The 20408-nt window shown below is 43.6% G+C and overlaps 1 protein-coding gene across 1 annotated transcript in view; it reads left to right on the top strand.

The window, feature by feature from the left end:
* slc2a15a (solute carrier family 2 member 15a) overlaps positions 1–20408 on the top strand; it is a 309661-nt gene that overhangs the window by 33529 nt on the left and 255724 nt on the right. Inside the window, 1 exon segment of the mRNA XM_034101155.2 lies at positions 361–485. Within this exon segment, the coding sequence (XP_033957046.2) occupies positions 361–485 (125 nt within the window).

Raw genomic sequence — 20408 nt, 5'->3', positions numbered from 1 at the left:
ACTGTAAAAAAAAATACTGAGCATTGATATCAATACAAGAGGATTGAAACTCACACCCGCAGCTAACGTGCAAGTATGAGCATTAAATTATCTGAAAAAAGAGGGGGGCATAATTTCAAGTCACGTGGAGCAATATATTATAGTTATCAGATATATATACAAAACATGTCCCTCGCTGAAAACTTTAAGCAGGACATTCTTAATCACATGTACAGGCTGATCAATTTGTGTGTGTGTGTGTGTGTGTGTGTGTGTGTGTTGTGTGTGTGTGTGTGTGTGTGTGTGTGTGTGTGTGTGTGTGGTGTGTGTGTGTGTGTGTGTGTGTGGTGTGTGTGTGTGTGTGTGTGTGTGTACCTTCAGGAAAGGCACACTGGTAAACACAACAGTGCTGGTGTTTATTGCCAGCACCCTGATGGGCTTCAGCAGGATTTGTGGTTCACCTGAGATGGTCATCATTGGTCGCTTCATCACAGGAATTCATTCAGGTACACATACATTTACACACCTATACATTTACTGCTGTAAGTAATGGAGCATGTTTAAATGGCCAAATGTATGAGGACCCATGTTCCAGTTTAAAGTGTTTTCCTGTTTCAACATTACCAACAAAGCCGACTCTATAAAAAAAAGAAAGAGCCTGACTTCAAGGCCATCCAGCACCTTTGGGATGAAGTGGACCTCTGACCGAGTCTTGATGCACTCTGGTTGCTGTATATTGTGTGTAACAGGTGTCATCATATGATTAGGCTCAGGTGTTCTGCATTTGGGTCCTATATTCCCCAAGCCTGACACAGACAGTGTTCATAACCTCTGAGATCAGTGTCTTCCACATGAAGATAGAAGGGGGGTCCTCCCTGACCCATTTCAACATGATGGCTTTCCTGGCCAGCATTAAGAGCAACATCATCCTCATGATGTTTAAGAGGACAAACAAGCAGCATAGTCTCTACATCAGTCTTACCTTTTGGGCAATTTGGTGAGGTCTCCGCCCAGAGATGGAGTACTCGAGTGCCGATTTTCGGGACTCGTGACTCGACTCGGACTGTGCAACATGCTTGTTATGTGGAAAAAATATAGAGTTCAGACATATAGTTGGGTGGGTAGAAGGGGGTATCATGCACCCCCGTGCAATATAGTACTAATCAGCTTTTTTAGATTGGAAAAATCTTGTAGAAAACGATTAGCTATGTTAAAAAGTTGGCAAATTGTCCCACATATATTTCTTTCCCAAATTATTGTTTATTTACCCTAAAAATCGAGTTTCACTCTTTTTACACCTTTCACTATATCTCAGCCATTATTGCAGCTAACTGAACAGATTCATGTTTTGAGGGTCAAGGAACACAATGAAATTAATCTTAAAGTGATCACATGTGTCTGTGGCATGCTATTATGCGAATTAGTGCCGCCATTACAAGAAAATAGCATTTTAGTCTTGTACCAAGAAGGGTGTATTTTTCACCGACAGACATATACTTATAATCAGTGTTTCCTAAATGGAAAAGTATGTAGAAAAGGATGAGCTATGTTAAAATGTTGTCTGGATGTCCCACATGTATTTTTTATGCAAATTAGTGCCACCATTACCAAAAACAGAATTTTCACACTTTTTACTATATCTCAAGCCAATATTGCAGATAAATTAACAAATAATGTGTCTAGACCAGGAGTGCCCACACTTTTTTGGCTGGTGAGCTACTTTTGAAATGACCAGCTCACCGAGGTCTACCAACCAAAAATAAAATCCCAAATTGCAAGGGTTGCTGAATAACACGTTTTATTTATACATGGGATAACTACAATAGGGCTGCAACAAACGACTCATTTGATAATCGATTAATCTTTCGATTAATGAAACGATTAATCGACTATTCGGACTATTACTGTATGCCTTGCACAATTTCTCAAGCGCTCTTATTTAGCCATCAACTTTTAGATTTAGCTTGAGGTTGTTTTAGGCATGTGGAAACTAACAATGAAGACAATAAAGATGAATACTTGATTCAAAAATACATATATTATTAAATTAACTTAACAAATTGTTTACAAAATTAACATTGCTTTTTATTTAAATTAAATAAATAATATTTCACATCAAAAGAAACAACAATGTTTTAACAAATCGTATTAAATAATGTGACGACAGAACTGTAAACAGAATAGCTGAAACTTTAACAAAATAAAGAGTAACTATGTTACCTCTAATCATTAACCCATGTTTGTATAATGTAGTTAACTCTGTGTTGCTGCTAGCATACATAACACGTGGAAACGTTAGTCGTGGATGGGGGAGCTACAAAGCTGCTAGAAAGACAGTCGAACCCGGTGCATTCCTCCGTCTGGATGTGGTGCACTTTTGCTAAATGTTTAGACAAATTGCTCGTGTTACCGCCCTTACATGCTAAACACTCTTGGCAACGAGCATTGTCCACCTCAAGACGGGTAACATTTAACCACACCTTGGAGCGCTTCTCTCCGCAATCCCCGCCGTGTGTTACTGCATGTAGCAGGCAGCTGCGTGTGTGTAAAGTGCCCCGCCCCCTCGCACACAGACGGGGGAGAGAGAGATCTCGTCTCGATTGGAAAGATCAAAAATACACCGACCATAGACGCATTTGTTTGTCTTTTTGCATGTTAGAAACGAGTTGGCGACACTAAGACTGCGAGATAATGTTTGTGTAGCAATAATACATGACCTTTCTCTTTCTCAACTCGCTACTCGGAGGGAAGTCGCTGTCATATGCCTTGTGAACACTCCGATAATGCCTCTCCACGTTACCTTTCTTTGGCAGAGCGACGCTTTGAATGTGACATCACAACAAAATATTCTTCCTCCCATTCTGGGTGGAAGTGGTATGTCTTTAGCTTCTTGCTCGGTCCCGCACTCATTTTGTTGTCTGTCTCTTTAACTTAATTTGAGTTTTCCCGGCACTTGACTGATTTTGTATCGCTTTGCATTCTGGGTTAACAGAAGCGATAACAGAAGCGTTAACAGAAGTTAACAGAAGCGATAGGTCGTTTTTTCTGTCAATCAAGTAAACTCCTGAATTAAGTGGCAGGGAGGCCAAGGGAGGAGGGATCAAAACCTGTTTTGTTTATTTTAACGGAGCTGGATTTTTTTTTTTTATGAATGACTCGCGATCTACCAGCTCCGCCCTCTATTGGACTCTATGGGTACAGTGGGTGGAGCCGCGATGTATACGCGCACTGTCGTCCAACAATATTCCACCCTACTGCCCCTGACCGGCTATTATGGTCAGCAGCTGCTGCCCCACCTTCTCCTTTAACCCGGTTGTAACCAAGGAGAAATCTGGGCTGTGGCTGACAGAGCCTCTTGGGATCCAAGCGCAGGCTGGAGAACCACCTCTGCAGGCGGCGCATATGTAGTAACCCTAATGGGACCATCATGTGAGCAGCCGCCATGAGACCCAGCGTCTGCATGACAGTAAAAGCTGTCACTGGTGCGTGGGGATAGGGAATAGCCGAACGGCAGCCTGTTGTACTCGTAGGCTATTCCCTGGAAGGCAAAACGCAGATACTTTCTGTGCTTTGGAGCAATTTCTACATGAAAGTACGCGTCTTTCAGGTCGATGGTGGTGAACCAATAGCCTGGCTGCACCAGCCCCAGTAACTGTTTCATAGTTAGCATGCAGAATTTCCTGCGGGAAATGTGGCGATTCAGGCCGCGGAGATCTAGAATGGGTCTGAATTCCCCTGTCTTCTTGGGAACCAGGAAGTATATGGAATATACCCTCTTCCCTGCGCTGAGGGTGCACAACAGACACAGCCTGTTTCTGCACCAGAGCCTGAATCTCTGCTGAGAGGAAACTCATCCCCTCTCGAGAGGATAGCTTCACCTCTCGCATGCCCATAAAAGGGGGTGGGACGCTGCAGAACTGGAGTGAATAGCCCCGTTTCAGCGTCCTGTCCATCCACTTTGATAGTACACAGCTGAGTTTCCATTCCCCATAACACTGTGTTAAAGGGCATGCCCTCAGCTGTGGGGCCGCAGCTATAAAGCTGTGGTACTCTCTGGCGACCCGTCCCGCCGCAAAACTCCCCGTGAAGGGAAGATTCGCCCATTGTCGACACAGAAAGGGCCGATTATTTACTGAGGACCCTGAACGCACCGCCGCACGCTCATGTGTGAGCGCGCACTCCCTCAAAATGCCGTTTTCACCCTTACGGTGAACATCATTAATCGGAGTCCTCATAGGAGTAGTGCGTTCTACTAAGGTCCCTGAACGCACCGCCACGCGCTCTTCTGCCATAATGGAAGCAAAAACAAAAGTGTTGCATTTATATTTTTGTTCAGTGTATATTGATTTGTAGCCAATGGGCGTATTCTTTCAGAGTTTCCCTCGGTTCCAGGGTACTCTAGAAGGCCCGCAAGTTAACTGGCTCGAGATCTAGATGAATGCGACGAAGCAATTCATGCCGTTTTATTGTTTTTAACGTTGAAATGACAAGTGCAACAGGTGAAGATGAAGTTGTTGCGGAATTGTTGTGAGTACCCTTTTCAAGATGACAATTCAGTGAAAAGACTGTGGAAATTGATGTGAGATATTGTACCAAAGAAGTGTGATACATGTGAAATTGCAGAAAGTCTTGTTGCAATTTCCAGACATTAAAAGAGGTCTGTTGAGTTCCCTGGTAATTATCAAATAGTAGCAGTTAAGTGAATACTGTTCAAGCAATACCTGTGTTTGTGTTTTATAGTGATTTCTCTGTTTTTATCCTTTCATAAATGTGAGGACTAAAATGGTGAGAGACAAAGGGCTGTAAAATAAGTTTTATTGCAGTGGGGGATGTCGAGGTATGCAACACAGGGTGAGTGGTGTGGGGAGAGGAAATTCTGTTGGAGATCTCTGGCAGGTCAGGTTTTAAGGAAATCTATGTATCTTGAATAAGTATATGTGTGAGTTTATACATTCCTGTGTGTTAATAGTTGAAGGAACAAAAGGTACATTTTTCCTCTCCAATATAGAGAGGTTTTTTATAGATTTCTGAAACAATGTTCCCTTTTTCTTAGAAATAGATGAGCACAATAGTTTTTTCTTTGACTTTTTACCTGTTTATCAAAAGAGTGTTTTAAGCTATTTGTGAAGAAGGAAGATGCAGAATTAAGGGTGATTTCTGTTTGGAGTGTAAAGATTATCCCTGATAATGTTTTCTGGGTTAAACCATCGATAGGTTTTACAAATGGGGAGGGACATTTTCCTTGAGTTTTAATGAGGTGCCTTCCCAACACCTGTGGCTTTCAAAGCTGCCAGGCGCTGATTTCCCTGTGAGATAGCGTTTTGGTATCTCTCCAATGAAACGCCACCCCTTCTTTGCACTAGGGAAATGTTTTTCTGGTTGTTGGGTCTCTCTTCATGCGCTGACAAGACGACAGGATGTCCGCAGTGCGTGAATAAGGGCGGGAGTACTCCACACGTTGCTTATATGATTCTTTGAATTGTATAGTAATGTATTATATTATAACGTATTGCATTATTACTACTTTGTTTAATTAAAACGGATTATTGTTTAACTGGTATCCTGGTGTCTTCTAATTCCTTCCCTGTTATGATTTCAAGCAGGACTCGTCAAAACAACACGCGGTGAGGAGTTGGGTTGTAAAAACTCAGACCTCGCAACAAGTGGTGACCCCGACGTGAGCGAGTGGGAGTTCACAGGGAGTCACATCAGGAGCCAGCGGACGAAGCAGTCCAGGGGGGCACCTCAAAATACTTCTGACAACTAAAAACAGAGCTCTATACAAAAACACAGGTAAGCACGGATACCCGTTACACTCGAAATCTGTGATTTGGATATATTCAAATTTTTTAGAGTTGTCAGGAATATTTCTCAGTGTCATAGACTTTATGATAAAATAATGCAATGCATATATTAGTATAGGTAGGTAACGACGGACTACTGATCTTATAAGATAGTGTAATGCATACATTAGCATAGATAGGTAACGACGGACTATAAATGTAATATAATTATGCAATACATATAGAATAAAGTAGGTAACTTTGGACTACTCATGATGATAAAGCAAAGGTTAAGGACCTAGGGGATATGCTACACGTGAAGCGACGAGAAATGTAAGAAAATGGTGCAGGGCCCCGTTGGTTTTTACAGAAATCAAGTCGGCAATTTCAGTCGGGGAAGTCCAGTGGGTTTCATAAGAAATGATATCCATCCAGGGCGAAACTGAATAATACTTCTTCAGCCTCATAGGACGCTGGAGTGTATTATATGTAATAAATCTAAGAGGAGATACGCAAATTTCAAAAAGTCATTTTGAAACGAACGGAATCTCGTTCTCTTGTTCTGTGGGGTTATTAATCTAAGAAGCTAAACGTGACGATAAAGGATTCTGTTGACCTGGGTTTCGGCTCCATGAGGATGTCACATAGCTGAAAAGCCGTGTCGAAGCGCATTCTAAGGTCGCATTATCTGTTGAAATAAACATCGCACCAAAAAAGCTCGATAGACTGTACGGGGAATACTTTTATGTGAATAACTACTAATAAGATAAGGGAGAAAAGTCAGATAAAGAATTGCGAAGTCAAGCTGGCTGGAGGCGTGGGCTCGAGAAAGCCCCCACTTCACAGCTTTCCTCTGAAAAAGGAGGGAATAACATTGAAGATTAATAGATCAATGTGTCGTAGATATTTAAATAAATAAGAAACATTGCATTGTGAATTTCGTGGTATTTGTCATTTACTGAGAAGTTTACTTATATTTCAAAGGCATTTATTGCATACAGTAACGTTGAGGGAAAGTAATAATACTGTTTGCTGAGTATATGAAGCAAGTTAAAGTTTGATTCAAATTGAACATAATAGTGGATTATTCCACCTAGTGTTTTTATAATATCATTAGTAGACATTAATTGTGTTTGTAAGTTTATGAAGAAAGAGTAGAAAGTAAACGGGAGGTTGTTATGAGTTTGTCAGTCAGAATGAATCTGTTAAATGGTTACGCATGACAGAGGTGTTGCACAAACACACCGGTGATTGATGAGAGGAAACTTGAGCCGGCAGCTGCAGGGCACAGGGAGTAAAAGAGAAAGACAAGTAGATGTTTTGAAGAGTTCAGAGAGAGTAAAACTTGTTTCTAAATAATGTCATATTGTTTTGTGAGTAAACATGAAATAAAAATATATTTACTAGATATAACAACAACAGGCTTAACTAGGTTGACAGAAAACTGCTATTAACCAGTTTCAGCAGCTACTGTCATATCTGTGTTCTAAAGAGAACATATGTTGCATTTACAATTCATATTAAGGAAGTCCACAATTGATACCATTAAAGACCTTTTTTGGTTTCAAATTAAAGAAGATTTTAAAGATGAAGTAAGCAGGACTTCAACTAGACAAAAGAGATTTTACAATGTGGTTTTACTACTTTGGTTTTTGAACCTCCTGGTGGACACCGGTGGTCAGGGAAGCAGTCCGACTGAAGAAGGAGGCCTTCAGGGATTTGTTATCCCGGGGGACTCCCGAGGCAGTTGCAAGGTACCGACAGGCCCGAAGGGCAGCAGCCTCATCCGTGGCCGAGGCAAAGCAGCGGGTGTGGGAGAAGTTTGGAGAAGACATGGAGAAGGACTTTCGGGCGGCACCAAAGTTGTTCTGGAAAACTGTCCGACACCTTAGGAGGGGGAAGCAGGGAACCATCCAAGCTGTGTACAGTAAGGATGGGACGTTGTTGACCTCAACTGATGGAGTGTTGGGGCGTTGGAAGGAACACTTTGAGGAACTCCTGAACCCGACAACTCCGCCCTCTATGTTAGAGGCAGAGCTGGAGTATGACGGGGGATCAACACCAATCTCCCGGGGGGAGGTCACTGAGGTCGTCAAACAACTCCACAGTGGCAAAGCCCCGGGGGTGGATGAGATCCGCCCGGAAATGCTGAAGGCTCTGGGTGTTGAGGGACTGTCATGGTTGACACGTCTCATCAACGTTGCGTGGAAGTCGGAAACAGTACCGAAGGAGTGGCAGACCGGGGTGGTGGTCCCCCTTTTCAAAAAGGGGGATCAGAGGGTGTGTGCCAATTACAGAGGCATCACACTACTCAGCCTCCCCGGGAAAGTTTACTCTAAGGTACTCGAAAGGAGGGTCAGGCCGATTGTCGAACCTCAGATTGAGGAGGAACAATGCGGATTCCGTCCTGGTCGTGGAACGACGGATCAGCTTTTTACTCTCGCAAGGATCCTGGAGGGGGCCTGGGAGTACGCTTATCCGGTCTACATGTGTTTTGTAGACTTGGAGAAGGCGTATGACCGGGTTCCCAGGGAGTTACTGTGGGAGGTGCTGCGGGAGTATGGGGTGAGGGGGTCTCTACTCAGGGCCATCCAATCTCTGTACTCCCAAAGCGAGAGCTGTGTCCGGGTCCTCGGCAGTAAGTCGAACCCATTTCCGGTGAGGGTTGGCCTCCGCCAGGGCTGCGCTTTGTCACCAATCCTGTTTGTAATATACATGGATCGGATTTCGAGGCGTAGTCGTGGGGGGGGGGTCTGCAGTTCGGTGGACTAAGGATTGCACCACTGCTTTTTGCAGATGATGTGGTTCTGATGGCTTCATCGGTCTGCGACCTTCAGCACTCACTGGATCGGTTCGCAACCGAGTGTGAAGCGGCTGGGATGAGGATCAGCACTGTTTAGAGTTCTAGGTGAGGCCCCGATTAATTTATTCCGGTAAATTACTCTGACCTCACTAATTGACCCGACCGAAGTTACTGAGTCTATGTAAGTTTACTGCTTGGCTCAGATCCACCAAACGTCAGCAAGATCTCACCTGTATTAACTCCCCGAAGAACCAGGTTCAATTAACTGCTGTTTCAATTCAGACAACTCTTTTTAATCTGTTTAAGCGATCCCGAAGGATTTTGGTATCAGTAAATGGGGTGTGTTCCTACCTAAACATGTGTCTTTGGCAGGGTGCAATCTTACCTTTGAAGCAGGAGAGGAGAGCACAGGTGTCCTTTAAGTTGTCCCAGTCCAAAAGGTGGGATCAGTTTATTTGAAGAAAAATAGGTCCAAACTAATACAGGGTTTTTTCCTTCTCTCTTTACAACATTATAATTATACTAAACAACACACAAAAATGATGCTGTGATCATGTTCACATATGAAACTTTAATTCACAGTCTTACATTTATTACCAAAATGTTTCCCTTTACCTGGACAATTCAGTTGTGACATTCTCTCATACAAAGACTGGTGATAATAAAAACCCATTCAAAATCCCGCAATGATTCGGAGGGATTTCCTCACGTGGGCGGGTTTCACTAAACACTCAAAATCCCGCAATGATTCGGAGGGATTTCCTCACGTGGGCAGGTTTCACTAAACACTCAAAATCCCGCAATGATTCGGAGGGATTTCCTCACGTAGGCAGGTGTCACTAAACCATCAAAATCCCGCAATGATTCGGAGGGATTTCCTCACGTGGGCAGGTGTCACTAAACCATCAAAATCCCGCAGTGATTCGGAGGGATTTCCTCACGTAGGCAGGTGTCACTAAACCATCAAAATCCCGCAGTGATTCGGAGGGATTTCCTCACGTGGGCGGGTTTCACTAAACACTCAAAATCCCCTTCATTCCATAAAATCATTCCATGCAGCATTCAAATCAATTCACTCAGCATTCAAAGCAATTCACTCAGCATTCAAAGCAATTCCCTCATTCAAAGCAATTCCCTCATCATTCCAACCAAGAAATGCAAGAGATATTCACCCAGTTTGAGAGAACCTTACCGAGAGCTATTAACCCAGCTCTGAAAGACAGAGCCTACCGGGAGAGAGTATACCAGGGGTTTCCCCCCCTCTCCCCGACGAAATCCAAAAAAGCCAGTCTTTTTATGCTCAAAAAACCGGATAGAAAACCCACAAACACCTCCTCTATACCCAACCAACATATTCTATTGGCTCTGGCATAAGACACACCTTCCCAAGTTTGTGTAAAACAAAACATGACTGGACATATTCTATGACTATGACATAACCACCTTTTTGAGGCCTCCATGTGTTTCTGCTTAAGTCTGGAGCCCCCCTCCCTGCTGTGAGAGGAGAGGAAAGAACCTGCCTACTCTCTTATCAGAGATTAGGGCATAAATCATTTTTAGGCCTTACACTCAACTTTAACAAACCACTTTGTTTTGTTTATGCTGTAAATATAGAAAAACCTAAAATATGAAGCATTTTCATTGTGGGTTATACAAGAATATAATTGATTATATTTGATTATAACTAACTTTCGTTTTAAGTATTCAACATACTATGAAGCTCTCAACACCCTCTTTTGAAAATGCAAAGTTATAAAACAGCAACAACTAAAATTGTAAGCATACCTACATATTCAAAAACCATCAAGAAGCATTCTCATTATGGGTTCATACAAGAATATGATTGATCATATATGATTTATAACTAACTTTCGTTTAAAGTATTTACTTCATACTTTGAAGTTCTCAACACCCTCTTTTTAAAACGCAAAGTTATCAAACAGCAACAGATAAAATCGTAAAAACACATACATATTACATCCGTAAAACTTCAAGCATCAATATCATGAAAAGTTCTTCAGCATGTGTAATCAGGACGACCTTTTGATGAACCTGGTGTGGGGAACGCCGAAAACATAGTACCTCACTGGAATGTTCTCGTCATCACAGGTCAGGCACCCGAGTAAAAAGAGTCATGATGATCATAGATTTGTACGCACCCCCACTCGGCCTGACACTTGCAGGAGCGGGGGGCCTACAGTATCTGTTGTTCCAGTGTAGACTCCTAAATCCATGTTGCTATCTGATGTAAATCCTTGACCCTGACCATGGAGGGGTTGAGGTTCCTCCCTGGATGACACCTCCAAACGAAAGCCAGATAACTCGGTCGACAGTTGTTGTGGATTTTTTTTAGACCTCGTCAATAATCGCTCATGACTTTGTGACAAGGTCAATGAGGCCCCACACAATGATAGCACAAACGAGGAACCAGAAGCATATGAAACAGCTAAGCTGGCCCTCGCTCATGGCATCCTGTGTGTGCAGTGTGAGTGTGGTGCTGGTGGTGACTTGGCACGTCACTTGTTGTCGTCTGTTTCTACCGTCTCTCCTGGCCTGTGACTACGACCTTGCAGTGGCTGACGTGGACCCACGTAGTGAAGTGGACCAGTGTCAGGGGTAGGTAGGGCTGCTGCTACCTGGCGTCTGATATCTGACCATGCAGTTATCAGGTAGTCGTCCCTTTTTGGGAAATCCACTGCGATCGGAGTGGCTCAGCGGGTAGAGATGCAGCCTGTCCCACATAGCTGGAAGAAACATCATCCTCCACTGGCAGGGGTACAGGTGACTCAGCCGCTGGCTTCATGCTGCACAGGTTTCCTGGGTCCAGGACTTGGCTTCACTTGAGGCACTGTGACTGAAGTTGTCCCGCTAGGCAGGTTCAAATCCTCTTGGTAGATTGCTGAGGTATTAATCTCAACAATATAGCTAAGATCAAGTTTAAATCATTTCTCTGATTCATAAAAAGTTGTTTTCAGTTTAAAACTTCCCCAAGGGTTTTCTCAAGCACTGGGCCATAACTTACTCTTATCAGTTTAACGACCTGACAGCCCTGCACCTCCATGCTGTGTGAAAACCAGCAAAAAAGAAGGAGGAAGATGTGCTCAAAAAAAAAAATCTAATTTAAATGAATACTGTTGTAGGGTGTAGGCATATAACAATTAAAATAACTGAAAAGAAAACTAATAGTGTAAAATTAAAAAACAATGAGAAAAATAATACAAAGGTTATTTCCCATTTCCTCTTTGATACTGAGGTATTCTCCAATCAAGCTCCAATGATCCATATGCTAATAGACAGAGTTTCCTCTTGCCATCTTTCTTTGCATAATACTAAAGATTCTAACAGTTCTACTGTTAAATCCTTTGCATTTTGAGCTATTACTTGTTACTCAGACTTACATTCCCTCTTTTGCTCTATAAAATATCCCTTGGTACCGAATTTACCAAGACAAATTCTAAATTATTGCGGGAAGATCCCACAAAAAGCCATCCTCTCCTGTGGAAGAAAGCACATTAACTGCCACGGGTGTGTGCAAAACATGTCATGTGATGTGAGACTGATAGCATCAACAGTGGATTGGGTAGGCCGCAGTCATATTCCTATCTGGATTCTAAACTCAGTTGGCTCGGGTGAGTCCTCTCTTCTGGAGTGAAACTACGTTCCCAGAGACTGACTTCACTGTATCCAAACCTTCTGATTTAGTTTTAAGCTAACCCTTCTCTGGACTTCGCCCCTTTCTGGTCACCCATACACGATTTCTGAACTTAAACAGAAAAGGTGTGATAGTTCGATATGACCTGACCTTTGCCCTAGGTAGCTTTTCCGTACATATAGGAATATATTCAGCCTTGTCAAATTGATTGGAATGTCCCAATTTGTTTTACAGTTTGTATACTCCACTCTGTGGCTGCTCTAACGCCTGATACTTATATGGTAACGACCAGATAGGTGTGAATCCCTTTATCTTGCAAGGGTGACAACACTTTCTTATTTTTAAAGTGAGTTACATTATCCATTCTTATTCTCTCAGTTTTTAGGGAAAACATACTTATATGTTCCGCCATTTCAGCAGACACTGTGTTCCAGTTGCTCTGGTCAGAGGATAGACATGTTTATGACTCCCTCCATTATCACAGATCACAAGGAAAATACTTGTTCCCACTGGGAGTGCGGGTTGGAAAAGGACCTGCTATGTCAGCACTAAAACTGATTATTGGTTCTTCCTCTATAATTTTAAGGTGTTTAGGATGAATTTTCTTGAACCCATCCACCTCTGCACATTGAAGACATGTTGATCGTGTGTGTCGTAAGTGCATTCGCAGTTTTCGTATGAGTATTTTATTGTTGAGGCAATATTTTCTCATTCGAACTAAGCCCACATGGCCTAAACTGCTGTGTAATTCAAGTACCAACTGAGGAGCTTCTTCAGGGGGTACGTGAATGCTTCTACCCTTTTTCCATATTCTAGGGAATATGGCAGTCAGGTGGTTAACTCTTCCCCGGCTTTAAGCAAGGTAAAACTTCTCTATTTCCCTGATAGTCTAATTTGATCTTATCTGTATGGCTACGGACATGATTCCACTCCAGGTACATGCCTGCCTTTAACTCTGCAATAAGACCCTCACTTGAAGGGCATGTGTAAGTGCTTCACCTTTCACATTGGTAAACTGCCTTTGTTCCCAGTTATTAAGCTCTTCTTTACCCGCTTTGTAACAATAATCAGTAACAATACGGATGTGTGTTATTTTACGTTGTTTAGCAAAAAGAAGTCCCTCAACAAATGGCCTTTGCCTCAGCAGTTTGTGCTGTACCTGGTATTGCACCCTTTTGCTTGCAAAGTACTTCACCTGAATTCGTTTTCATTATAAAGGCCCAAGTGGCTGCTTGGTCACCTTTTCACCTTTTCACAAACTCCCCTCTGTAAACAGTGTTACCTTTGGAGCAGCGGTTTTCTTTAAGGGTTTCAATGTTTCCCTGTGTAGCTTACTACCTGTGGTCCTAAACTCCACATCTGGATCTGACATCATCCTCTGCCATTTTCCATTCTTATTCTCTCAGTTTTTTGATATTGATATTTTTGTTCTGGTGTTAAGATAATTTTTTGAATCTCCCTCTTTTCTTAACAACTGGAGCTATGTCTATTTTAGATCTGACTTGGTTAAGAGGTGATTTGTTCTTTGGTGAGAGGAACACTATTCCCCTTGTGCTGGGTGGGGGTGGGGGTGGATAGCCTGCTTACAGTCTCCAGATCTTCCTCTCTGTGCTGAGGCCATAAAAGTTTTAATGGGTCGCTCCGTGGTCTGCTCAGATTTTCTGACCCTGTCTCTGACCCTGTGTGTTGGGTTTTTCTGCAGCACCTCGGGAGCAGAGAAAGGGGGAGATTTTATTTTTCCAAAAGTGCAAGCTCCTTCATTGAGCAGAATAGTTTAGTTGATTTTGGTAAAGTATTTGAGCTTTAGCTTCGCAAAAAAAACTTCCTCATATTAGTTTTGAAGATATTGTTGGGGTTTGATATCTGCTGATAGTTCCCACTTAGGTTTTCTCTTCAAAGTACATACAAAACAACCAGTATTTGTGGGTCATCTGATCACCACCTTTTCTTCTGACAGTTTAATAGTCCTTATCATATTATCACTCTGTGCTTTCATGCTAGGACCTATTCTCTTTGCCAGAGCTGCTGCTATTCCTCCTGCATGTTTTAGCTTCCTATTAGCAGGGTTCACTAACATGGTTTGTTGACTAGTTTAAGATTTTCAATAATTGACATTTATTATTTCCAACATTCCTTTTCCCTGAATATCATGTCTAACAATGTGTTTTCTTCTAGGATTAGTAGATACTCATAAATGACATTTTCTAGCTTGTATCCCTGTAGGCTGGAGGTAGGGTCTCAGACATTATACCACCTGCTTGTGGCTCTCTGTCCAAACGGTAGTCTGACAGGAAAGTATTTAGGTCGCGGTACGCCCGTGGGTCTGGGCTAATCTGACCAGGGGGGGCAGAAGGTCCGGATTTAGCTTCTGTGTATCCCTCCCCATCTGAAGTTGGCTCAGAGTCATTAAATTGCGTTCTAACCTCATCAGCCATTCTTTTTATTTTATTTTTTATTTTATTCAAGGAATTACGTTCACTCTTTTATACACATGCAAGTTTCTAGGCTTTTACTCACACCGGACGATCAGTCCGACTATACCGTCACTTGGTTCTAGGTTCTCTTCTGGATTCAGCTAGTGCATGCGGACACTGTGAGGAAATATTTGTATGTATGCATGTTAGTGAACTATCAAGATGCTTAAAAAGGGAAAATGATTTGGGTGAGAAAACTGTGAACTGTTTGGGGCCTGTGAACATTTGGTTTTGTGAAGACAAAAGGAAGAGGGGGAAGGTGTGGAGTTAACATACAGTCATCTCAGATCCCTGTGATAAGGAAGCTGAGCCACTGGGATTGGGGATGTGAGCTGTTGATACTAATTTGGGCAGCCAATCACTGGTCTGGAAGGGGGGGCGCAGATAACTCCTCCTTCTGGTCAGCGAAGTATTTAGACAGGAATCCCAGCAGTGCCTCCCTCTCTCTCCTCTCGCTGGCACAGGTAATTATGGGATCCCACAGATAAACGGTATTTAATTTGTACTGTACTTGATTGTATTGCATTGTATATTACCATTAAAATGGATTATTGTTAAACGGTTACTTGTATGCTTTGGGTTTCCTTCCTGTAAGATAACGGCTTGTGTAGGAACGCGAGGAGATTTAAGAAAGTGGACAAGTTGTCTACCGAATCTCCTAACAAATGGTGATCTCCGACGTTTCCGAGTAGACAGGGCTGTGGAAGGATTCTGACGGCCAGACTGGGTCGGGAACAAACGCTTTCAAACACCTCAGACAATCAAGCAGGGCCCTGCAACAACAAGACGAAAGGTACACACGGACGCCTGTTATTGTAAATCAACTGTCTGTGATTGGGTATATCTAAAACATTAGGATTGTCTGTAGGCGTTTCACGGTGTTTTTTGATTTTTTAAAAACAAAGGGTTGGAATGGAATATACGATGCATATTGTACCATGTTAGGAAAGTTATATATAACACGTGAACGTTGATCGCAAGGTATAGAGAGTCCTGCGTGACGAAAAATAAAAGCAGTTTGCGTGGATCTCAGGTATTTTAGTCCTGAAGTGGCGTAGGAGCGGTGCAGTTCGTGGGATGTGAGTGTAAGTCTCAGACGACGAAACCTGGATGGTCGATATTTAAGATCGATTCGCCGTTTATAACTGGGGGTAAAATAGCAGTCTGAGACCGAATAAGCGAAAGTGTCAGTGGACTGCTATTCTGTTAAATCCTGGGGAGAGAACGCTAACGTCACCGACATTGTGACGAGACCGGCTCTCGTTTCCCCTTGTCTGTAAACATTGATTTGAAAAGCAAACGTGTGGTAAAGGGCTCGCTGAAACCTGGGCGTTTAAGCTCCATGGGACGGTCACATTCCTTATGCGTGTTGAAGCACCGTCCGTGGTTTGGTCTGCCTGTTGAAATAAACACCACATTACAAAGCCGGACAAAATGTACGGGGAATAAATCTGTGTGATTTTTACCTGAAATACTTCTGTGACCAAAGCACTCAGAAGAGTGAAGCTCATTTGTGGTCGGCTGCTGCCATCTAGTGGCTGAAAGGGGGTAACACCCTTACAAGTTCACCAAAGTACATTGCTGCTCGGTATTGAAGAAGGGAACCACGTTAATAGTAGCGACGACAATAGCCTAGTATATTAATACAAGTGAACACATATTTAATTAAGTCAGATAAAAAAAACGAAGTCAAAATGGAACATCAGAAAAGTATAGACAATTCTGAAATTCCAGGGAGTTACAGGGAGCAATGGGAACAGATTAAGAGATTGATTTTGAGTGGAGTCAAACAGGGAGCTAAGGAAAAGGCTTGTAATGATCTCCGTTTCCTACACGATAAGATGATAACAGAGAATAGAGTGGAGGATGATGACACCGTAGGTAATTTGGGCACAGCATTAAATCTATATGAAAGACAGATTGTAAAGCAATTTGCACACCTAAACGAACAGAAGCCCAGATGGTTTGCCCGTAGCAAATGGAACAAACAAATACAAGAACTAGATAGATTGAGGAGGATTTGTCACAATGCTGCCCTCGCAATGATTGGGATTTATGTTCCTCCCGTCACAGACGAAAATCTCCCGGGTGCAATGGCAATCCAAAGCCCCATAGAAACACATGAAGATAAAGACACGAAGGTGCCTACAGATGGTGACATTTTTGCCTATATAGCGGAACGGGTCGAATATTATACAACAATGCAAAATAAGGGTGTCTCTAACTCAGAACAGAAATCTCAAACGGGGCCCATACAAAACCCAGCAATTCCCACCCGCTCCTCTCTCCTTTACCCAAATGTAGGTACTCTGATTACACAGCCCCCTCCCCCTTATTCTCTACCCGACGAAAGCGCAAATAAATTGCAAATGACAGTAGCAGATGTATCGGACACAGAAGGAGAGGAGACTGCCATAAGCGGGGGGAATTATAGGATGGTGGGCACGGTAGCGTTGAGTCCGTTAAGGGGCGTCCCTACTCCAAAGAAAAGAGTACATGTTACAGAAACACAAGTTTCCTCCCCGTTAGACGGACTACACAGCGCACACACCACGCGGAGGCCTAGTTTTAACACAGGACAGGGGGTGGTTCCCCCGAAAGGGGACAGTCAACCTGATAGGGAGCTCACCTCAGAACAATTGACTTCCCTTCTAACAGATCTTACAAAGAGCCACTCAGGCGCTACACAGGGAGAAATAACATACGTAACTGACCTCCTAGATGAGAGGGAAATACGAGAAAAACGGTGCTATGAACAACAGATTCAAGATAGACGTAAGGAGGAAGTCAGGGGACAGGAACGAAGCGTATATGAGGGTTCGGGAGAAGATAGAGAGGAGAGACCAGCACACAGGAGTACGCAGGCGCGTTGAGGAGGGGGAGAAATGTGATCCTTTTCAGAACAGATCACGCCAAACATCGACGTCTTATTACCCATGCGCTGGGGGGGGGGCGTCGGGCCATGAAAGTGAGGAAGAGACAGCAGACCACAGAAGTGGGGGAAGGTCAGCTGGCCATAAAAGAGATAGGGAAACAGCAGGTCATAAAACTGAGGGGTTTTACAATGGAGCAGGAGGCCAGGGTCATAAAGACAGCTGTCAGGACACCTTTCAGCAGGAACAAACAGGACATGAAAGTGAGGAAGACAGCAGGGGGGCGAGATGCAAGGTTAAGCTGATATCTCTGACAGGAACAATCAGTGAACGACTGGGAGTAGGTCAGGTCCTTTCAATGCCCCGTAACAGATTGAGGTCTCAACACACCACAGAAGACCCCACCGAACATGCTTTTATTGCTCCAGTATTACAGGCGCCTTTAGTGGCCGTGCAAAGCGGGAAAACGGCTTATCATCCTTTCACACTAGGGGACATACATGCGCTGATCGATAAAATGCCGTTGCCTACTGAGGGAGGAAGACATTGGATGCGAAGGTTTGCAGACATGGCTGTAGGACAGACTATCTGTCTGGGAGATTTCAGGAGAATACTGGCACAACAGACTTCCTATTATGAGGTGGAAAGAGTGGAGGATAGATCAGGAACATCAACAATGAAAGATGACGTGCCTATTTCCTTTAACAATGTTCACAGCCTGCTGGGCAAAGCAATGAGAGAGCATTTCCCACAGACAGGGGGGGGGTACGGGGCGCTGTCATTTACATTTGCACCTGGAGAGGCTGCGGCAACCATGTTGCTCAGGTCACGCCAACAATACACAATGGCAACTGACTGCAGTCCAGATAGTAATGACCAACATATACAAATGTTTCGTAGGGCAGTGCTTGCAGCGGTACCGAAATAAATTAAAAGTCTGATGGAGGACAATCCAGAGATAGATCAGTTAAACACACAGACGTGGGAACGTCATTTAGCCCATCATATGGGTAAAATTAACAAACAACATGCAGAAAGTAGAACTGAGGAAGAGGACTTGAGGGTGCAGTTACTGCGAACGCAGCTGGATATAGCACGGAAAACAGTTCAGAATGACAAAAAGATTGCCAAACAGTTAATTGTTCACCCAGAAGCGCCGGCCGTGCAGCCACAGGGGCAACAAAACCCACAAGGGGGCTTTTCCAACCAGGGTCCGCCTTATAGTCAGCCCCAATTTGGCTATGATAATGGTTCTTGGCAGCAGAGGGGTGGGTCCAGAGGCGGGTTCGGAGGTCAGGGTGGTTTTGGAATGGCTCCTGGATTGGTCTATCAGAAGGTGTGTTTCATTTGCGGACAGCCAGATCACTGGTACAAGCAGTGCCCAAATAAAGCCCCACCAGGAAACAAGCGGGCCAAAGGGGGAAAGAAAGGGAACGGAAAGGGGAATGGATCAGAGAAACCATATGTCCAGACACCTCAGGAGGCTGTCCCATGGCCGCAACAACCAAACCAGGGTCACATTGCCCCTAATGCTATGGCCGCCCCCTATGGCCAGTTTGTCCTGTATGAGGGGCAGCTCTACGAACAATGACGACGCCCAGGGAACTCTGGATGTACGGGCCTAGCGGATCCATACATTACTATGACTGTTAAAGACAGAAGCTGCGTTCTTTCTCTCAAACAGTCCATGTCCCAAGTCACGGCTCTCGCCTCTGCATCTTATGCATTACCATTCTTTCTTGATGTTTCTGAAAATGAAAACACAGTAAATGGGATTCTTTTTCAGAAAAAGGGGGGTTGTAGGACAATATTGATGTATGTCAGTGTTACACTAGACAGAGTGGAAAACAGAGAACCTCCCTGCATGAGACATGCAGCAGGTACAGCACGTATCTTAAACAAGATTTCACACATTGTGATGAGCCATCCTTTGACAGTACTGACAACACACAGCATTGTCTCTTTTGTGAACTCAAGTGCATTCACAATGACTTTCACAAGACAGACCAGGCTGGAGAAAACTCTGACACAAGCACACATCACCTACACACATGACGGAGTTAACAGCGCAGACACCATAGGCAGCGGAGAACCCCATAGGTGTGAGGAGAGAATCATCCAGGATGTGAAGCTAAGAATAGATCTCAGAGATGAGCCTATGCCACATGCAGAAAACCTGTTCACAGATGGCTGTTGTTTCAGACACCCCACCGACGGGCTCCAGGCAGCCTATGCAGTGGTGGCTCAGACAGCGGAGGGACAGTTTGAGGAAAGAGCAGCAGGAAAAGTAACAGGGAAAGTCTCAGCACAGTTGGCAGAAGTGGTGGGAGTCATTGCAGCATTAGAGCTATCAAAAGGAAAAGACGTAAACATCTATACTGACTCAGCATATGTTCATGGTGTCATACATGTGGAAATGCGCCAGTGGATGAGAGCAGGATTTGTAACGTCCACAAATACCCCCATCAAACACGAGAAAGAGATCAAAAGGCTTGCAGAAGCAGTAATGTTACCTAACAAGTTAGCTTTACTTAAATGTAGAGGTCACAACACAGAAAATAACTACTTGGCTTGGGGTAACAATGCAGCAGACAAAGCAGTTAAAGACAAGGCAGGGTATACACCATGGTATCAAATGCTTGTCTTAAAATCTGCTGACTTGCTGCCCGCAATAACAGACGAGACGCTTAAAGAAGCTCAAGAAGCGGGGTCTCCTCAAGACAAAAAACTATGGTCAAACAGGGGGGCTACCAACAAAGATGGGATATGGTACTCCCCAGATGGGAGACCAGTGATACCCCCAGAGTGGATAAGATCAATGCTTAAAGAAGCACACGGCCCAAC

Source organism: Pseudochaenichthys georgianus, chromosome 15 (genome assembly GCF_902827115.2).
Source record: "Pseudochaenichthys georgianus chromosome 15, fPseGeo1.2, whole genome shotgun sequence".
In the NCBI taxonomy this organism is placed as follows: domain Eukaryota; kingdom Metazoa; phylum Chordata; class Actinopteri; order Perciformes; family Channichthyidae; genus Pseudochaenichthys; species Pseudochaenichthys georgianus.
The sequence above is the reverse complement of the archived record's forward strand: the minus strand, read 5'-3'. Positions and strand labels throughout refer to the sequence as shown.